The 20,775-nt window shown below is 34.9% G+C and overlaps 2 protein-coding genes across 2 annotated transcripts in view; one reads left to right on the top strand and one right to left on the bottom strand.

Moving 5' to 3' along the window:
* The window catches only part of LOC127852617 (midasin-like), a 99,092-nt gene extending 87,549 nt beyond the window's left edge, over positions 1-11,543 (bottom strand). The window contains exons 1-8 of the mRNA XM_052386568.1: positions 11,397-11,543; positions 8,016-8,233; positions 5,940-6,036; positions 5,668-5,795; positions 4,568-4,675; positions 2,946-3,123; positions 1,725-1,928; positions 1,165-1,400 (exon numbers count right to left, since the gene is read on the bottom strand). Coding sequence (XP_052242528.1) covers positions 1,165-1,400; positions 1,725-1,928; positions 2,946-3,123; positions 4,568-4,675; positions 5,668-5,795; positions 5,940-6,036; positions 8,016-8,233; positions 11,397-11,501 — 1,274 coding nt within the window. The 5' untranslated portion in view covers positions 11,502-11,543. The remainder of the gene's footprint in view (positions 1-1,164; positions 1,401-1,724; positions 1,929-2,945; positions 3,124-4,567; positions 4,676-5,667; positions 5,796-5,939; positions 6,037-8,015; positions 8,234-11,396) is intronic.
* Positions 11,544-11,602: 59 nt separating this feature from the next.
* Positions 11,603-19,759, top strand: LOC127852616 (uncharacterized). The gene is made up of 7 exons (XM_052386567.1): positions 11,603-11,618; positions 13,286-13,362; positions 13,688-14,153; positions 15,060-15,124; positions 15,723-15,840; positions 16,148-16,421; positions 17,628-19,759. Exons 1-7 carry the CDS (start codon positions 11,603-11,605, stop codon positions 17,707-17,709), a joined length of 1,098 nt encoding a protein of 365 aa, XP_052242527.1. The 3' UTR covers positions 17,710-19,759.
* The last annotated feature ends 1,016 nt before the right edge of the window (positions 19,760-20,775 follow it).

Genomic DNA, 20,775 nt, shown 5'->3' with positions numbered 1-20,775 from the left:
GTGAAAGGTCAAGGTCATCCTTCAAGGTCAAAGGTCAAATATATGGGTCAAAATCGCTCATTTACTGTACACTTTTGCAATATTGAACATATACTTTGTATTTAGCATGCATGTGTATCTCATGGAGCTGCACATTTGAGTGGCGAAAGGACAAGTTCAAGGTCATCCTTCAAGGTCAAAGGTCAACAAGGGCTGTTTGTAAAACATGCATGCCCCCCATATGGGCTGTCAGTTGTAGTGGCAGCCATTGTGTGAATACGTTTTTTGTCACTGTGACCTTGACCTTTGACTTAGTGACCTGAAAATCAATAGGGGTCATCTGCCAGTCATGATCAATGTACCTATTAAGTTTCAATATCCTAGGCATAAGCATTCTTGAATTATCATCCGGAAACCGTTTTACTATTTCGAGTCATTGTGACCTTGACCTTTGACCTAGTGACCTGAAAATCAATAGGGGCAATCTGCCAGTCATTATCAATGTACCTATGAAGTTTCATGATCCTAGGCATAAGCATTCTTGAGTTATCATACGGAAACCATTTTACTTTTTCGAGTCACTGTGACCTTGACCTTTGACCTAGTGACCTGAAAATCAAAAGGGGTCATCTGCCAGTCATGATCAATGTACCTATGAAGTTTCATGATCCTAGGCCTAAGCACTCTTGAGTTATCATCCGGAAACCATTTTACTATTTCAAGTCACTGTGACCTTGACCTTTGACCTAGTGTCCTGAAAATCAATAGGGATCATCTGCCAGTCATGATCAATGTACCTAAGAAGTTTCATGATACTAGGCCTAAGTGTTCTTGAGTTATCATCCGGGAACCATTTGGTGGACGGACCAACGGACGGATGGACCGACAGACCGACATGTGCAAAACAATATACCCCCTCTTCTTTGAAGGGGGGCATAAATATATGGGAACATAGTGTTTCACAAACATATCGATTGTTGACCTTGTTGTGTTATACTAGAATTAATTATGTCATACATGCCCATACAGGCTTTTTGACAAACTGGACCAGAGTATTTGACTGCACAACCTCAGAATTTGCCAACTTCCATTGAACCAACAATCTTTGGATTTGTCGTCCAGGGCTCTACCTATTAAACTTACTAGCCTGATTAACAGCCTTATTGCAAATTTTACGAATTTCACCTCTGAGTAGCAAACAGGTGAAATCCAGGTGCGGCGCGTATGCAGTCCCCATGCCCGGGTATGGAAAGGGTACAAGTCTCCAGCAGGGGCATCAGGACCGAGACAACCTCCATGGGGGCATAGTCTATGTCCTCCATTAGCACCCAGTAACCATTAGTTACTGCCTGGGTCAGCACTCCCGGTTGCCATATGAACTCACCGGGTACTTCTGTGCAACGGTATGTGCCCAGTAGAGCCTTCAAAAGTTAAGCAAGTGATAATTACACCCAAAGAGTATGTTTTTCGAAAGGATCGATCTTCCAAGAATTTAATATTTTCTTCATGAAACGCTTTTTTAGTTAAGACTGTAATTTTAATTGATTTTTTAGAAAAAAAATCTAAACTTTACAGAGATTTTACGGTAAACAGTTTAGAAGGTAAAGTATTTTGGCAGAAGAAATCTATTTATCCACATCTCCACGCTAAACAGAAACACAGAAACTAGGTTTTCTCCTTCTACTTTTAATAAAAACAGCGGCTGACATTCAACAAAAGTAGCTAAGTGCGTAAAACGTCTGTACCTTGCTGTCTATCTGGTCCCCAAGTTGGATCTTCATTAAGGCAGGGGGGGAAACTCTGCCAGTCAGTTTGCCCAGGTGCTCTACAAGAGTTGTCTTCCCTGACCCGACCACCCCCTGCAGTAGCACTGGTGAGCCCGAGGACACGGCCATTGCTATGCTGTGTAAGTTGGTCTCATTGGATGGCACTGGTAGTAGGTCCAGTTTCTGTTGGTGAAAATAAATGAGCCCTGCTCTGAGAAAATAGGGCTTAATGTATGTGCATAAGGTGTCGTCCCAAAACAGCCCGTGCAGATCAGGTGCAACACTTTCTGCCAAAACTTGACTTCTGCTATAAAGAAACTTCTTTTAAACAAAAAATTTCCATAACAAGGTAAGTGTTGTCCCTAATAAGCCTGTGCTGACTACACAGGCTAATCTAGGACGACACTTTACACACATGCAATACTAACAACCAGCAGATCTAGTCTCTGACAATAGAAGAAGACTAATAGATTAGGATGTCTTTTTAAATCATGTTAAAACAATGGTAATTTCAATGTAACATATGTACAATCTAGCTGTCATTACAGCAAGGTTTTCATGCTACCAGTTTCATAATAAGTGCATGATGCAAAAAAGTTAAATATACAGTAAAGTAATATTTTGTAAAAATTAAAGATACATAAAGAAAGCAATTTTAATAAAATGTGATTTTACCTTTCATATCAAGTAACGCTTAAAAGCACTTTCCCAATACAGGAAAAATATTGCTGTCCAAAAAAAATATCCCAAAACAAAGGAAAGTTGGATTTGTTTATTTAAAATATCACATTATGGGTCCTTGCCACACATCTTTTGGCTTATTGTTCATGATCAAATGGTAGTTTTCATGCCAATAATCCCGTCTTCTTATTTCAAAGGTAAACATTGTAAGGTTCAACACATATAATTGTTTAAGATGCTGTATTTTCAACAGGTAATTGCCTTATATTTCCAACAATGTATGGTGTTATATTGGAATATAAAAATGTAGCTTGACATAAAAATGACAAAACTTGCAAACTTTATACTGCAAAAACATAGAAGGAATTTATGTCCTTATGCCCTATCTAAAAAACAATTCTACTGCAAATTTAATACAACACAAACTTTTTTATCAATAAAAAATTATATCTGAACTGATTTAATCTAAGGGTATTTACACAAAGAACTTAGCCATGCACCCCAGAGCCCTGTACTAACCATATCTGATTGAGAGACCTGTATCCTTGACAGCAGTACCCCACCTACACATATGACCTTATCACAGAAATCAGACCCCAAGATCATGTGGCGTGTGTGTGACAGCTCATTGGTGTGTTCTGGTACAAATGTGGCATGCTTTGATTCCTGGGAATGGTCAATCATATCTTCTCCCAGGCTGGAATGGTATGAGACATTTTGTAGTTATAAGGAAGATGCAATAATTATAATTTACACATGAGTGCCACATTAATGTGTACCATCAAGGTATATCATTCTTTTTTTTTTAAATGTTAGCAACTATCCCATACAACTAGGATAGTTCACATTAAGTCTTATCTCTAATTATTGACCAATCAGAATGTGTGTAACAATTCAGCTTGATTTCGATAGGTTACATGCTTTGAATTAAGACTAAGGTTGAGCTTTACAATTTGTCATAGCATTTCAGTTAGGCAGATACTACAAAAAACAACTCTGAACATTTGATTTATTCACATGATGATTATAAAATTCAATGACGCAGATTAATGGACAAGTATTTACAACAACATGAAAGCCATATATTTTTATATCGATTTTAAGTACAAAGCTCTAACATAAATTTTAATTTCATTGTGTGATGCCATGAAAGATTACAGTTTCACCTACAAGCACACAATTTTTACTAGTATAAAGGGCTGACATCAACCCGTCACAGACCGTCACGCATTAACATATGAGCTGCGTCTTGTCAGAAAGGATCTTATGCAATATGTGGCCAGCATAGCTCATGACGAGTAAGCGTAATCAAAACGACTGGTTAGGAGCTACGCTGTTGACTAATAAATTGCAAAACCTTGCGTTATTTTAAAGCAGAAGCAGACTTGGTAGCTCCTGGCCTGAGTGCGCAACTGTACAAGCTGGTCTGAAGCTGGCAGCATATGACATAAGACCCTTTTAATGTTGCCGCTCATATTACTTTTTTTTTGTGATTATTCGTTTTTGTACTAGAATTCACTTAAGTTACACAAAAAATTAATAGCTTGTAATCAGTAACCTTGTTAAACATGTGCATGAACAAAGCTGACTTTGAATAAAGAGAAAATCCAATTGTGTACTTTACGCCAATAGAGAGCAGATTTAAGTTGGCGAGCTATTATCCATTTTAAATAATGTTGCTAGTGACATGTTGAATATGACAAGCCAGAGCTTACTCTGCCATTCGCCAAATTAGCCAATGGCTACAAAATGACCTATTTGGCTAAAGAAAATTCTATTTGGCTAAAACTTTTTCTTCATAAAAACTTAAAAATAGCCAAAAATAAAAGAATTTTGCCATAGCAAGATGAATTTGGCTAAGTAAATTTTTGAGCCAGGGGAAGCCCTGCAAGCATAATATTAAACAATTGAGCTTTGGTCTGGGAAAACAGGATTTAATGCATTTGTGTAAAGTGTCTTCCCAGATAAGCCAAAAGGGACAACACTTTTATGAAACTTTTCGTTTAAATTAGGTCACTTCTAAACAGGAATACAATCTAAGCGCAAAATATCATCCTAGATCTGGGACGACACTTCACACACATGCTTTAAACCCTTCTAAAAGCAAGGCTGAAATGCTGTTTCTTGACAAGACACTTCACCTCAATCTCAGCTCCCTGGTCTCCTTATCTGTGAAATGTAGCTCCATATAGGCCATCCTCTGAGCAGCTGACATCCTCTGTCGTGTCATGACAGCATGGCAGGCATACCTGCAAACAACCGTATCAGTAATTGTCAACCCTTTCCAGGCATACCTGCAAACAACTGTATCAGTTATTGTTATCCCTTTCCAGGCATACCTGCAAACAACCATATCAGTGATTGTTAAACCTTTCCAGGCATACCTGCAAACAACCGTATCAGTTATTGTTAACCCTTTCCAGGCATACCTGCAAACAACCGTATCAGTTATAATTGTTAACCCTTTCCAGGCATACCTGCAAACAACCATATCAGTTATTGTTAACCCTTTCCAGGCATACCTGCAAACAACCGTATCAGTTATTCTTAACCCTTTCCAGGCATACCTGCAAACAACAGTATCAGTTATTCTTAACCCTTTCCAGGCATACCTGCAAACAACCGTATCAGTTATTCTTAACCCTTTCCAGGCGTACCTGCAAACAACCGTATCAGTTATTGTTAACCCTTTCCCACTTAGAAGCAAAGTGAAATTGGCTACATGCAATTAGCATAAAACCTGAAAAGCCTGCGAGTAGCTCCCAGTCTATTCAGGTTTTATGCTCTTTGCTGTCAGTATCTTAGGGTTTGAAATGAAGGCTGTATTACTTCAATCTAGTAAGAAAAGTCTCAAATTTCATTTGATTTTCTAAAGGACTGAAAACGCCTCATAGTGCGTATCTGATTGTTAAAGGGTTGAATCACGGGCATTACTTGCATGTCAAACAAGATATTGTAGTAATGGTCAATTACTAATCCTCAAGGAAGTTTCACAATTTAGCAAATCCTCTTCAGTGTTGCATATTTATAACAAGAGTTCCGCGGTCTGACACATATGCCCCCCAAAACAGGGCCTTGAACTATTGACCCCAATTTCAATAGGGGTCATCTACTGTCAAAGGCAAATGCACATGCGAAGTATCAAGCCAATCGGTCAATTTGGTGATGAGTTATTGATTGATAATGAGTTAGACTGTACAAGTGAAGGAACGTTTTCACACACAAAATTGAAACCTCTTACCATTTTGTCTCCAGATGTTCACACTGTACAAATGGCAATATATCAATCAGGGGAAGGAACTCCTCCACACTTTCCCCTAAGTACTTCACAAACAACCATGCAGCTCTGCACTTCGATTTGTTTTGGCTCTGAAAAATATGTTTTGGATGAGGATTTACATGTTAAAATTCATTTGATAAGGAAAGAAACAAAAATAATGAAAACAACAAATTACAACAACAGATACCACGTTTTACAATTATGTAAATTTAAAATACCAGTATTAAATATACCTGGCATTTTCTTAGCTTTTTCTTCTTTGGTTCTTTTGAGGTGCGCTCTCCAACAGACAAAAAGCTGGTCTTTCCTTGTATATAGCCAAGAGTAAATCTGTAACGTAATAGAGAATAACAGGTTACTGCCTGACCTTTTTGTAATATATCTGGCAAGGCTTAGAATAATATAACGGCGAGGCTTGCCAAGCCTTTATTTAATTCGTGCCGAGCCTGATATATTACAAAAAGATCAGGCAGTAACCTGTTTTTATGTTAATCATACCTCTACGTCCCCTATTTTAAAGAAATAATGAAAAAATCGCTAAAAAGCTGCAGTTTTAGCGAGAAAGATTATGACTTTTGTCGTTTGACGTGTTAATAATGACGTCATGTGCACACGCGCTTAATATTTGTAAAAAAATGTTTTTGCTGTTTGTGTTGCATTTTGTATCTAAAATATATTACATGTAGGTATCAAATTGTTTGTTTTGTCGAATCTGATTCAATTTTACTAAAAATGATTTCTTTATAGTTGATTCGGAGTAATATGACCACATGACTGATATAAGAACTTCCTGTTGACCATGATATAAAACAAGCGGGACATGATGACCCTAAACCGCTCACCTGACAAACTAAATACGATCCCAACCCAGATTTCATCAAGATAAACATTTTGACAAAATTTCATAAAGATTGGGTGAAAACTGTGACCTCTATTGTCTACACAAGGTTTTTCTATTATTTGACCCATTGACCTAGTTGTTTACCCCAAGTGACCCAAATACAATCCCAACCCATATTTCGTCAAGATAAAAATTCTGATCAAATTTTATAAAGATTGGATGAAAACTGTGACCTCTATTGTCTTCACAAGGTTTTTCTATTATTTGACCTTGTGACCTAGTTTTTGACCCCAGATGACCCAAATACAATCCCAACCCAGATTTCATCAAGATGAACATTCTGGCCAAATTTCATAAAGATTGGATGAAAACTGTGACCTCTACTGTCTACACAAGGTTTTTCTATTATTTGACCTAGTGTTTGACCTAGTGACCTAGTTTTTGACCCCAGATGACCCAAATACAATCCCAACCCAGATTTTATCAAAATGAACATTCTGACCAAATTTCATAAAGATTGGATGAAAACTGCGACCTCTATTGTCTACACAAGGTTTTTTTATTATTTGACCTAGTTTTTGACCTAGTGACCTAGTTTTTGACCCCAGATGACCCAAATACAATCCCAACCCAGATTTCATCAAGATAAACATTCTGACCAAATTTCATAAATATTGGATGAAAACTGTGACCTCTAGTGTCTACACAAACAAATTGTTGACGGACACACGCACGGACGCACGCACATATGGACGACGGACATCACACCGTCACATAAGCTCAGGCAGATATCAATGCGGTGGTATGATAAATAAATATATTGGGTTAATGAGACTTGTTCACAGACTGTTGAAATGACAATTTTTCAAGATTTTGTCAAAGATTAAAAAATTAAAAAACAACCGTTCATTTGAGAGTGAAATAACATGAATAAAATAACATGAATAACATTATAAAAAATTATACAGCCTTACAAACTTGAAATTATAGAATAATTTTTAGCGTTTCTGTTGTTTTCATTATATTTTGTAACAATGCACTGATTGCTAATATAAATAATAAAATGCAATATGAAATGTAAAAGCTCAGATGGCTCAGTGGTTTGAGCATTAGCTTCTTTAATTCAAACGTCAGTGGTTCAAGCACAGGTGGGCTACTGTACACATTTGTCTTTCTTAAGTTCTATCATCTTTTTTTACCTGGAGCTCTTTAGTACTGATGTTCACTTGCATCAATTTAAATCATTAAAAGAGGGACTTTAATTTTTTTTAATTTAATGCTAAAATCTGTGAACAAATCCCTTCATTCTATAACTCAATAGCCTCAAACCTTACAGTAGAAGCTTATAACCAAAGAAGTTCAAGTGTTGATCAATAAAAAAATTCAAATGTTCAAGCATAATACATACTTAATATCTGTACCTTAAATAAAAATGAAATGAAAAAGGAAATTATGAAATTTAACTTACTTTTGAATATCTGGCCACTTCAAGCAGTCTGCTATTGCTAGGCAAAACAACACATGCTGTTCAAAGGGCGTTCCTGACTTCTCAATTTGTGTGGCACATCTTGTCGTGATGTCCAGCAGAATTGGTCGGATAACTTCTCCGAACCTGCTTACTTTTACTTGAATAAATAAATTGGCAAGCGTTTCTAACACAAGTTGCCTATCATCTGGAGCCCATATCTGAACAATGGAAAAACAAAAAATATTAGCATTAACACAATCAATGATCAACTGAACACATAAAAAACAGCCAGTTCAATGAAAACAATGATTTTAAACACTTGAGCAATACTTATTAAGAGACCTAAAAAATGTGTAATCACCAGCTGATTGGCAAGCAAATATCACAAGTTTATTAATCTTGAACATACAAGTTACACTTTCATGCATTAGCAATTCAAAGAAAATATCGACAGTGATTTTTTTTTGCCCAAAATTACCGCCGATTTTCGGCTGCTTCCCAATCGCAAAATTCCACGTTTTTCCCCAAAAATCAGACCAAAATATCCACAAAAAAAGCCCAACTCCCCCCCCCAAAATTTGACCAGTCTCCTGTTCTAGTGTTTTTCCCAGGCTGTTAGCGTGGCGCTGCGCCATGCCCTTTTTTGTTGCGCCACGCTGCCCCCTTTCAAAGTCATTTTTTGCCAAGCTGCCCTTTTCAAAGGCAGCCGCCCCGCCCTTTCATGACATGAGCACCCGCTGTTTTCCGCGCCCTTATTGATAACATCTTAATAGCCCTTTGTCCAAACTACTTTGCCGACTAGTATCAGAGTATGGCCCCAAGGCTGCAAAGATTCGCTCGGTTATGAATAAGTCATGCGTGAATAACCCTGTGTCAATATTTATCGATAATTTCAGTGGCTTATACCAAGCACACTAATTGGTCGGTAATGTGTACTCGTCCACGATAAAATCGTGGACAGTTACTTCGGAGACTTCTATTGAAAACCTAGATTTTCCTCCTAGAAAATGTGCATTTCATGCATAATACAGTAATATCAAAACATTTATTTTAGATTTAGATAACTAATTATTGACAGAATTACTGTAACGTTTTCTAATTAAAAGGCGAACATATTATATGAGTTTACGTTGCTATGCGCACCTGTCGCTTTTCATTTTAACAAGATGGCGGACAATACAGCAAATAAATTGTGACTCTCGGCAAAAATGGCAAATAACGATCGAATTAACGATGGAGATCACACATTTAGAAGGGATTAATGAAATGCATGTGATAACGAACGATGCATTAAAACGTTAAACACAACAACAACATATTTATAAGTAATCTATTCATTTGATGTATGTCACAGAAACGAGTGTTTGCAAATTTTTAGCGTTCAGTTTACTCATTTTACTGGCAAAACTTCTGACAAGATTATCGTTATAAATGAGATAAGTCAAACATGGTTTCATTTATATGTCAGTGGATCTGTGTGTAATCAGATTCATATGCATATATTGCTTTATTATGTTTGTCATTCTGTACCGTTTACTGCAACAGCATGCCACTTAAATGGAGACATAGCAAGGTAAATGTATTAATATTAATTAAAGTAAGTTAAGTACAACAATTACCATTGAATGTGCTTGTTTATATTTTTATGTGTATATGTTTCTGTCAAAACCACTTATTCACGGAACATTTTTGCCCTTTTTTAAATTAAACTGCGCGTTAAAATGCACTTTTTCAAAGTAATGCGCCATGCCCCTTTTCCCTCCTGGGAAAAACACTATTTTCCCAAAATGGCTAGAAAACCCCCTGAACATGCACTTAAAAACAATATAAATTCTGTTACTTATAATCATATTTATGATGCTTAATTTTTCCCAAGTTCATGGTTTATTGCGCTAATTTCCAATTTCACTGTTTATCGCGCTAATTTTCCCAATTCAAATCACAGGGATTGTTAGGTAAAAATACTCTATTATACTATATACATATATACAAGGGATACAACTGTCAAATTTCCTGCACAACATCATGGTCTGAACAATAGCAAAAAAATCGCTTCCAAAAGCAATAATTACACCAAAAAAACTGTATAACAACAGCTCATACATTTATCTATCAGATAATAACTATGTTTATAGCAGTAAAAGTGTTCATAGTTGTGTTGAAACGAAAGTTTCATGAAAAACGGTTAAATTTTCGAAATGCGACACAGGTGTGCACATTTTGTTTCATAATTTAATAATTACAGAGAAGTTGAGCAAATTTTACCTTGTTTTATTATCCATAGACACTTTATTAATCAAAGTAGACACCTTCCATAATTGCATGTAACTGCATATATGTAAAACACTGTAAATATTAAATTTGTTTACATTTCTACTATCTTCAAGGATTTGTATGCAATTTGTCAGGTAATGTTACGTGGAACGTGAATGGCTGGATTTATTACTGCAGTGGAATCTCAACCAATCAAATCGCATGTTAGAAATACACGTGAACTATCCAAAATGAAAGTAAAACATTGTCATTGTGAAATTGAAGCAGATTGATACGAATTTCTAGCAAAATATGCTCACTAAATAGTAATTATGTTCTATTTTACTATGAAAAAAACTATCCAAGGAATATGTACCAGCAAAAGAGCTTTATAACAAAGGAATACGAAAATTACTTCTAGAATTATCAGTTTTCAGCTGTGCACACCTGTGTCCAAGTAAGGATTTTTGAGCATTTTGAATGAAACTTTCTCTCTTAGTTCAATGAAAAGCTTGTACTTTATTGCCAAGTGTATTATTTTCTGAAAGATAAATGTCTTGGCTTTTGTAATACAGTTTAATTGGTGTATTTATTGCGTTTGGAAGCAAATTTTTCGCTATTGTTTACACCATGGTTGTGTGCAGGAATTTCCACAGTTGTATCCCTTGTATATATATGTAGTATAATAGAATATTTTTACTTAACGGTCCCTATGATTCAAATGGCACAGGCTGTAACAAATAAAAGCAAAAAAACACTGATCAACACAAACTAAATTAAATGAATTAGAAACACAGGAAAACTGATTATTAAAATACTGATAGTAAATCTTTTAGCAAATCAAATGTATGAATTTTGATGCCAGTGTTTTTTTAAGTCACCAGATATGTGTTTGCAACACTCCATAAATTGATTTAGCCAGCCCATTTAGTAACGATAACTTGAGTGAAATGTTTTGCCTGATACTTGTTTACACAAAAAAATTATTTATATGTTATGTTCATTTTTTGACAATGAAAATATCAACGAAAACTTTGACTTAGTACTATAGTAGTTTCGTCATTTCAAGTGATTATTTAATTTACTGAACAGTGTTTAGAGAAACTGGTTTCGTTTGACTGGTTATACCTGTTTACTAAGAAATCGAGACAAATCTTTTGATGCCCTGGCGTCATTCTTGCACAGAACGTCAATGCAACTGTATACATTGTAACAAAAGTTGTGTTTCTCCATTAATTTTAACTAAATTAATTCTGCACGTGTGTTTGTTGTCAATTTGTCATTGTATTTATTACAACACATATTTTTTCTCACCGCACCGCATAATTTCCAAAATGGCTTCTGACGAAGGTTGTCAATGACGCTGTTATTTATTTTCTCGATATTTTGATTATATTGAATTATAAACACACTCAAAAACAAAGTGTTGAAGTAAATTTAAAATATGACATGCGTTTTTATGCAAAGTTGGTCTTAAGTTGGTGTATGTGCCTCATATTAAAGATCAACCGTATACTTATTGTTCATTTTGTTGTGTCAAAATTCAATGAGTTTCAACATGATCAATACATTAAGAATGCAAAAATATCATCTGATGGTATACTTTAATCACTTGTACTATTTTACATTTACAAAAATCCGTTTAATCCTGATATTAAAATTAATTTGTGTGTAGACATTTTCATTATATTTTTATTATGTGTGTGTGCGTTTGGCACAGATAGATTTGAACAAACTTTTTAGCCTTAGGCTTAACAGACAACCCTTGAACCATGCTGAAAATCTTTGAAAGAAGGCCCCTGCTTATATCCATCCTACATAGCTTATCATCTTCATTCGAAAAAAGCTTCCTTTCTTGTAAACCTGCCCCTAATATATTGTAAAATGCATGTGTTTCCCCTATTTTTTGTCTTCAAAGGGCTGTAACAAGATAGCAGTAAATAAAATATTTCTTACTTGACTTACCTGTTAATAGTTTAATATTAAGATAACTTGGCATTAAAGCAACTGAACTTATTTTGTTAATTTGACCATTAATATTTACTAGTTAATTATGTGTATGTTAAAACTATAGTTTCAGTTTTAAAATGTATAGAATATATGTTATGAAATTATTTTAACACCAAATGTTTTAAATGCAGATCTGTTCGTGTCACAGGGGGCAATCAAAGGGTATTATTATAACTGAGAAGTGTCTCTCAATACTTATATTGCTGTTGTATTCAAAGCAAAATCTGCAAGATAATAATGCTGTACTGTGACAACCTCATAGCACATGCTCTCCCTAGACAATTTTAGAAAATAATGTGTTGCGCTGTTTCAGTGTGTTGTGCACTTTGATTGTTATATATAATGCCCTAAAAAATGAAACAATGCATACAACATACTGATTGGGGGCTATTTTTACCAAAAACTTTGGTTAAAAACCATCGCCCAAGCACACTTTAAACATATATCAACGCAGCCTTTAAGAATTATGGGGATTTTCATAATACTGTGCTTGCAATGCAGTTACCTCACAAACATAACGCTGTTGAACGTTTGATATTTATACATACCAATCTGGGTGATTACATTTTTATGTTCTCCATTGTCAAATCATGTATTTACTGCAACTTTGCCTCACAAGTTACACAGCATGTGATTTCAAATATTAAGATCCAAGACACAAATAAACATTTGTATCATTTAGTCACTCCTTTTAATAGCAAAGCTGTTGCTACAACTTTCACATCTTCTGTTACCAGCTTTTTTGTTTGGTATATTGACAACAGCACTTTCAGCCTACTACTTTTTAATATGTAGCAAAAGGAAGGAATGGGTGCTATATTCTAAATATATGGGGAAAATGCATGTGGAAAATGTGATGCAACTGCTAAACAAACAACATTGGTAGTTTTTGTTTCATTTTGGTCCAAAACATGATTTTAAGAAATGTATTTCAAATAATGTACACTTTATTTTGCTACAGCTATAGATTTAAAAAAAGCCCTTAAATTTCTGTTGCTATATTTCAGATGTTCCTCCTCTGGAGGATATGTCGGAGCTAATCCAACAAGTGGATGCTCTCAGAGCGCTAAAGAAAGGACAGCAGGTATAGACAGCTTTTCTTAATAGACCAAATGAAAGTGTGTTTGAGTGAACTGTTCTGTTAAGGAAAAAAAACAACAACAAAAAAACAGGAATCCTTTAGTTTATTTATCTTTTGTATGGCCCATTTTGTTGTATACAAGTAGTTATTTTAACCACAAAATGAACCATTTGACATGTACAAATTGCTTGGTTTTGAATTTGGATGAACATGTTTTTGTCACAGTTAACTCCCCACTGTACACATACAAGTAAAATATTTAACTTATGGTACAAAAAGGGAAAGGATAATTATAATCTATTTGTTTATGTTCATTGACTGTTTCCAGCTTAGCAGACCTCTTCAAAATGGGCATGGAGATACAAAAGTACCAAATGGTAGCGAACAGGCTAAACAAAATGTTAAAGCAGAACATCAGAAAGATGCTGCATCTGTAAAAATACCTCAGCCAGACACAAAAGACTCTAAACCAAACACTTCTTTAAAATCCACTCCTACAAATATATCATCAGCATCATCACCATCAGCATCTGCTTCATCATCGGCCACTGCAAGCTCAACATTTGGTGGATTGAAGAAAGGCTTTCTGTTTGGTGGGGCTCCAGAAAAAGCAGCTGTCAAAAAGCCAGATGCTGCTGCACAGCAAACAAAGACTGCAACAGCATCGAGTGATGTTAAAACATCTGAGGATATTCCATTTGTGAAAAAGACTGATTCTCAAAAATCTGGCTACCGGTTTTCTGAAGTTCAAGAAGCCATGGCTAAAACTAATGAAAAATTAATGCAAAATAAAGGTATGTGTAGCAGCACAATTATTTGTACTCCTTTAAATATTTTTAATGATTAATGTATTTATGACAGAAAGTTTCTTATGATTGCAACTTTAAAGTGTTTCAATCCTAGATACATTAATAATATATCGGTAATGGGAAATAAAAGCTGGCTCAAATATGTTTATTGCACTATAAATGCTTTTTATATGACCACCGTACTTCATGCTCTTCCTCCATATTTTTTTTTCAACAAGCTTTCTGTTGTCTTGACATCGTTACAATATCAAAGAGGTATAAAAGGTTATTTATGTTTTACGCCGATGTTTCCCAGCTAAGATAATCCTTGGCTTTAATGAGGAGCATTCCCAAGACCTCCAGGTTATCTTTTATTATGGGATTGCTTTAAAGCAAGCTTTTAACGTTAGGCATGGCATTGGCTGTCCAGCAAGAGCAGTGGTTGGGACACTCACCTCTCCCCTGGGCAACCTTTGTTCAATTTCTGTTCCTGGCAGCATGTTTGTTTCGTTGATGGTCACCATACTGGACTGGTAGGGTTTCCTCTGGGTACTCTGGCTGCCCCCCACAACACATCACCACACCAAAATTGAACATTCTTTAAATAACAACAAAATAGCTGGTAATTGCAGCTATCATTCAAAATTCATCCCAACTTTCGTGAGGCTAGTAAGTTGATTATGTTGGAGTACAGGGGCACACTGCGGATCCACACATAATTTGACTTGGAAAGGACCATATAAACTTCAAAATGCACACATAGCATGGTATTACAAGTTTAGCTTATCTTACTACTTATGGAACGGTCCAGTTAGTCTTAAAATGAAGTGTTACAATGAAAAAAAGTTATAATAATGCTTTTTTGTATTGTATGTGTTATTAACTGAGACTGAATGTTTTATTGTATTGCAGAATGGGTAACAGACGATTTACTCACTAAATTAGAAAAAAATGAGAAATTAGCAAAACGATTACAGGTAAGTTTATATAGGAACGTGTACCTGTATAAGAACATGTAATTGAAAAAGTAATTTATACAACCATAGAGTTATTAGCCTAGTAGTTTTCTAGTATAATAATAAATGAAGTTAATGAACTAATGGGCACATCACATACTGTAGGTTCCAAAGGGTAAGGGTGTTATTATATTACATACTGCAGGTGTGTTATGTTGTAAAAAGGGTGGTAATAGGGATTAGTTTTACCGTAAATTATAGCCTACATTATTTTTCATGTCTGCTTCATATCTCCTACAAACATTGAAGTATTTTCATGAAAAGTGAAGGAGATCGAGAAGATGTTAGCAGTCATTAGTCAATCATGCTGTTTCAAAATAAGACTTCACTTCAAGGGCAAAATAAACTCAGCAGAGGATCTAGCTTTCTTTTGGACTAGCTTTCTTTTTGACTATCTTGTTACATGTTATATTTGACCCTGTATTCGTTAGATTGCATTTAATAATGACTTATAAGTGTCGCTTTCTTGTTCATTGTCAACATAGAAGTGGGAGTTCAATTTTACCAGAATAGCAATCAGATTACCATATGGTGATGACATATGACATTTTTGTTTCAGGACCCCACATTTGTCCGAGCCATAGCAGAGTTCCAACAGAATCCCCAACAGGCCCTCTTGAAGTATGGAGAGAACAAGGAAGTGCAGGACTTCTTCCAAGACTTCTGCGGCCTCATGGGTATACTTGCATAAAATCATATATCAGAGAAATGAGAGGAGAAGTTCATGCATGTTTGGCACAGTTGAAAGAACCTGTTTTCTTACTTTGTATACCTCATGGTAAGTAGTTTAAGAAAAGTATATTGGGGATGACTGATTGGGTCCATGCATTATTGAAATTGAAGAATTATTAGAAGTGTCGTGCTGTCGTACCTGATGTGCCTGTGTAGACGTGTGAGGGCTTATCTGGGACAACACTTTACACACATGCATTAAACCCCGTTTTCTCAGAATGAGGCTCATTATTTTTACTTCATTATCTCCAGGTGAACATTTCAACAAGCTTGCCGACAGCAACAGTGGCCCAGGTTCAGCCCCGTCTCCAATTCCCACCCCCCAGGCAACCATATCCAGCAGGACCCCCCAGGGTGGGGCAGACCTGTCCGTACGTAGCAGCACCAACCCCCGACAGGCCACTGCTCAAGATGAGGCTCGAATGCAGGAGATTCTGTCTGACCCGGAAATTCGGGAAATACTTGTGGAACCAAAGATTCAACAATTGTTTGAGAGCTTGAGAAATAATCCTGCAAATTCCCAAAGGTTTCTTACATTCTGTTATTTGAACTTTTAATTGTCTCTGTATTATGGTAAATAAATCGGATTTTATTCCTGAAAAGGATAAGGTATCATCTGTTTACTGGTGTAGTCATTAAATGTTTTAATGGGTCCTCTTTTTGTATTAGATGTTCTTTTTTATATAAATTTTAAATGCCTTTATGCAGTTGTATATATCTTTAGATAAATAATTATAATCAGGAGATGTTTTGCATGACCATGATTCAATAGCAAATAATGTTCATTTCTGCTTCTTTACTACAAAACACGTGGAGAGATTCTCTTAAGATGATTATTTCTGGCTTACATGTCATATACAACTCTCACCCAGGTCTGTCAAAGGTCAATTTGAAAGGTAAAAGGTTAAAGATTCGTATTTGTAAATCACGTTTTCATGTAAAAAAAATTCCACACTTTTGCTCTTATTTTGAGGAAAAAACTTATTTTTTACATTAATGATTTGTTAGAAAACATTACTGAAAATCAGGGGAATCATCAGTTTTAAGGGAAAACAGGATTCTTATGTTATTAAGATTATATCTCACAGAACAAAATTACGTTTTTCCAACAGCAATCACTTTTTTTTAATTAAAATTATTTACAATTTTAGTCTGAACATCAAAGAATTGTGTTTTCATCTATGAACGTTTAATTAAATGTTAATCCATTTTTTAAGTATTTTGTGTCATGACCTGATGAATATTGTTGGTATTTCTTTTAGTGGTATGATGAATATTATATTCTGTATGATGAATATGATGAATATTATATATGACAAATATTGTATCATATAGGCTGCTGTGTTTCACTATAACAATTTAATTAAAATTCACCAAAACCAAACCAAAATATGAACCTTTATCTCACCTCCTACACAAATGACCTAATCCAATTGGCTTAGAGCGGTCACGTGCCCATGGAGCATTTTCCATACACCCCGAGTAATGTCCAGACTACCCGAGCAATCAGTTGAGATATAATCGTTACACGGTTAGTAACTAACAGTGTATGGGATATACACCCTCAGTAATTTCATACCATACGAGATCGAATCTCGATTTTGGTATTTAATTACTGAGGGTGTATATCCCATACACCGTCAGTTACTAACAGTGTTAATAATAATTCCCTTTTTATATGAAATATCTTTATTTTCAATGCTTATTATGCTCTCTTTTATATTCTGCGCAGGATACTACAGACCTCAGATCCATCCATGAGGGCCAAGATCCACAAACTGGTTCAAGCCGGCTTGCTGCAGTTCCAGGGTTGACATGAGGGCCAAGATCCACAAACTAGTTCAAGCCGGCTTGCTGCAGTTCCAGGGCTGATTGTCACATTATATAACAAAGTGCAAATCCTGCTCTCTGTGATAGATCATGTGACATATCATGTGATAGATCATGTGACACATCAGCTAATGTCAGACCTACTCACAGCCGCTCCCTGCTACAGGCATTTGTTTTGTGTCATATGTTACATTGCTGTGAGGCAACTTTGCCTGCATTCAAAACAGGGCCAGAGAGCTGAAAACTCAAAGCAGCAACTAAAGCTTATAGTGTTTTTTTTATATTTTGGTTTAACCCTTTGCATGCTGGGAAATTTGTCGTCTGCTAAAATGTTGTCTGCTGAATTTCTAAAATTAGCATTTTCTTGGATTTTTTTTAAAGAATACTATCAGAATAGCAAACAGTTTGGATCCTGATGAGACGCCACGTTCTGTGGCGTCTCATCTGGATCCAAACTGTTTGCAAAGGCCTTCAAAATTTGGTTCCAGCACTGAAAGGGTTAAGCTATAACTCTAAATGAAATAATCAAATTTTAATCTATGTTTTTGTTGTAAACTCATAAAAAGTTTGAATTTTTTTCAAATGTAAGATAATCATATTGCTTCTTGAATGTTATTTATGTATTTACTAAGCTGGCTCAAATGTCAGTTAGGTTTTGGTCAACTGAGTCCAGCAATAGAATGATATGGCTTGTGACAGCTGCTCATGATACATTATGGTTGTAACAAACTTTAACCATATAATAAATTGGGTATGTAACTGGTTGCACAATCTCACATGGGATTAATAAGTCTAAATTATTAGGTCATCTATGACACTAATGAGGTTAAAGAATGGTTTATATGCTTTATGCGCCATAGACTGCAGGTTGTATACTGAACTTCATTTGTAGTTTTTATGAAACTTACTATTTTACATGATAAGTCTCAGCCTATCTGTATTATATAAACTGTTATTAACTAAACAACGCTTTAACAACTTTACTCCTAAAAGAACACTTTCTGAGAAATGGTTTATTAAAATCGATATTCCACCGAATCCAACAATTTTCATTTTACATTATGCTTTTTTTCACAGTTTATATACTTTGTTAAAGAGTTTAACTAACGAATTTAGCTGAGACAATACGTCATTTAACAGTAAACAATGAAAATTATCGATCATTTTCACTGATAATTTTCACTGTTTGAAACAGTGAAATTATTGGTTATAATTCACTGATGTTTCTCTATAAACCACTGGAAAGCATTAAATAAATAATATGTCTTATGTTCTCTGTAATTAGGGTGCAAAACTACTAGACTGTTTTGCAATAAATTGCCATCATGAAAACAAAAACTGATATAATAATATTGTAAGCATGAGTTGTCAGCTATACATAGCTTATAAAACCCATTATATTAAGGTAATAAATATTGAATGGAGTTTAAGGATTATGTAATGAGTGACAATCAATACAGTTAAGACAGATATAGTAAGATGGCAATGTCTAGATATCAATTCAAATGTTGGGTTCCGTGCAAAACATTACGTAAATGAACTCTTATTTTACAAAAATTACTTTTTTTAACATTTGTATTACATGTATGTATACAATTTTTTTTACAGCCATCTGAAAGTGTTTGATTAAAAATTATTGTCCCGTAATGGTTAAAAACTTGCCTGTAGTAATTACAGTTGAAGTACACGAGGTGGTATGTTGACCTGCACACAAATACTGATAATAATACTAAATAATTATTGATCTTCAAACAAATACAAATTAACAATTAGATGGTTTTACTTAATTTTGTTTTAAAGATATTTAGTTTCTATTTCATAATGGAAAATCATTCTTGCTTGTCAGTATATACATTCTAAAATATTGTCAGTTAGAGGTCAAGTTGCATTAGGCAGGGGAAATGTTAACAACCTAACACTCTGAAACTAAATGCAAGTTTGTTACTGACAATATTGTCAGTAATATGTTGTGTTAATTACTTATATGTAAAAACTCTGATATATTTATCAAGGATAATAAACAATTAAAACGTTTTTGTTATTTATGTATTTAATTTACATTATTTCAATGTATAATAAAAAGTGAAGGCGTTGTTAGTTTTTACTATGTGAATATAATACATTATATTTTAATTTCCAATAAATGGATATAGATATATCTAGTTGAGATTGCATATGTTGATATTTGAGATCATGTTCTACATAATATCAATTGCATGAAATCATCAGTCCATGACGCTCTTACTTGTCTGTACCACCTGCAAGTATGGCGCGATTGGTCATTGTCGGCTCGGGTACTACTTACATGTACCTCGGGTACTCTTAAATATACTTACATGTTTCCCAGGTACGGTGAATAGACTAAAACGTACCATCATTTGTGTGTGTTTTGTATCTTCGGAAATGTACGATGATCTTTTTTTCAAGAAAAGCATATCGTATTTTATTTTCATTTTATTTTTAAATTAACATAAGCTTGTTAAAATAACACACTAGTTAACATGTTTGAAACAATCACATTAGAGCTTATTTAAATGTTTATAAATAACGCATGAAGGTAAACAATATTTTGCATTTGAAATAATTTTGTGACCTTTTTTTAAGATGAGTAAAATTCGGATGTCACTGTTTTTGGACTGCAGTGTCACAGTTTGTTTTGAGAATTTACGATGTTTTTGAATTCGTCCAAAAATATGTGACATAAAAGTTCTTGTATTGTTATTTCATTCTAGTCTGTTAAACGTTTCAAAAAGTGACAGCTTTGAAACCATGTGTCAGGACAGGCCCGTCAAACTATGGATTCCTGAGTTGCCGAATGTCATTGTCAATAACATCTCCCCAAAGGAAAGCCGCATCTGTTGTAGCGATGTGCAAATACGGCACTAACGAACATAGAGGCACTGTTATCCATCTGCCACCAACAACAAGAGAGAAGCTTGTCACAGCGCTACTGTTTTTTTCGGAACACGTTTTTCAGACAAATACAGCGCGGTCCACAGGTGGTTAGCGTGTTGCTTTGATATTAATTAGTGAAAACATCATTTTGAATG

The sequence above is a fragment of the Dreissena polymorpha genome, chromosome 12 (genome assembly GCF_020536995.1).
Source record: "Dreissena polymorpha isolate Duluth1 chromosome 12, UMN_Dpol_1.0, whole genome shotgun sequence".
In the NCBI taxonomy this organism is placed as follows: domain Eukaryota; kingdom Metazoa; phylum Mollusca; class Bivalvia; order Myida; family Dreissenidae; genus Dreissena; species Dreissena polymorpha.
This window is presented reverse-complemented; position numbering and strand designations above follow the sequence as displayed.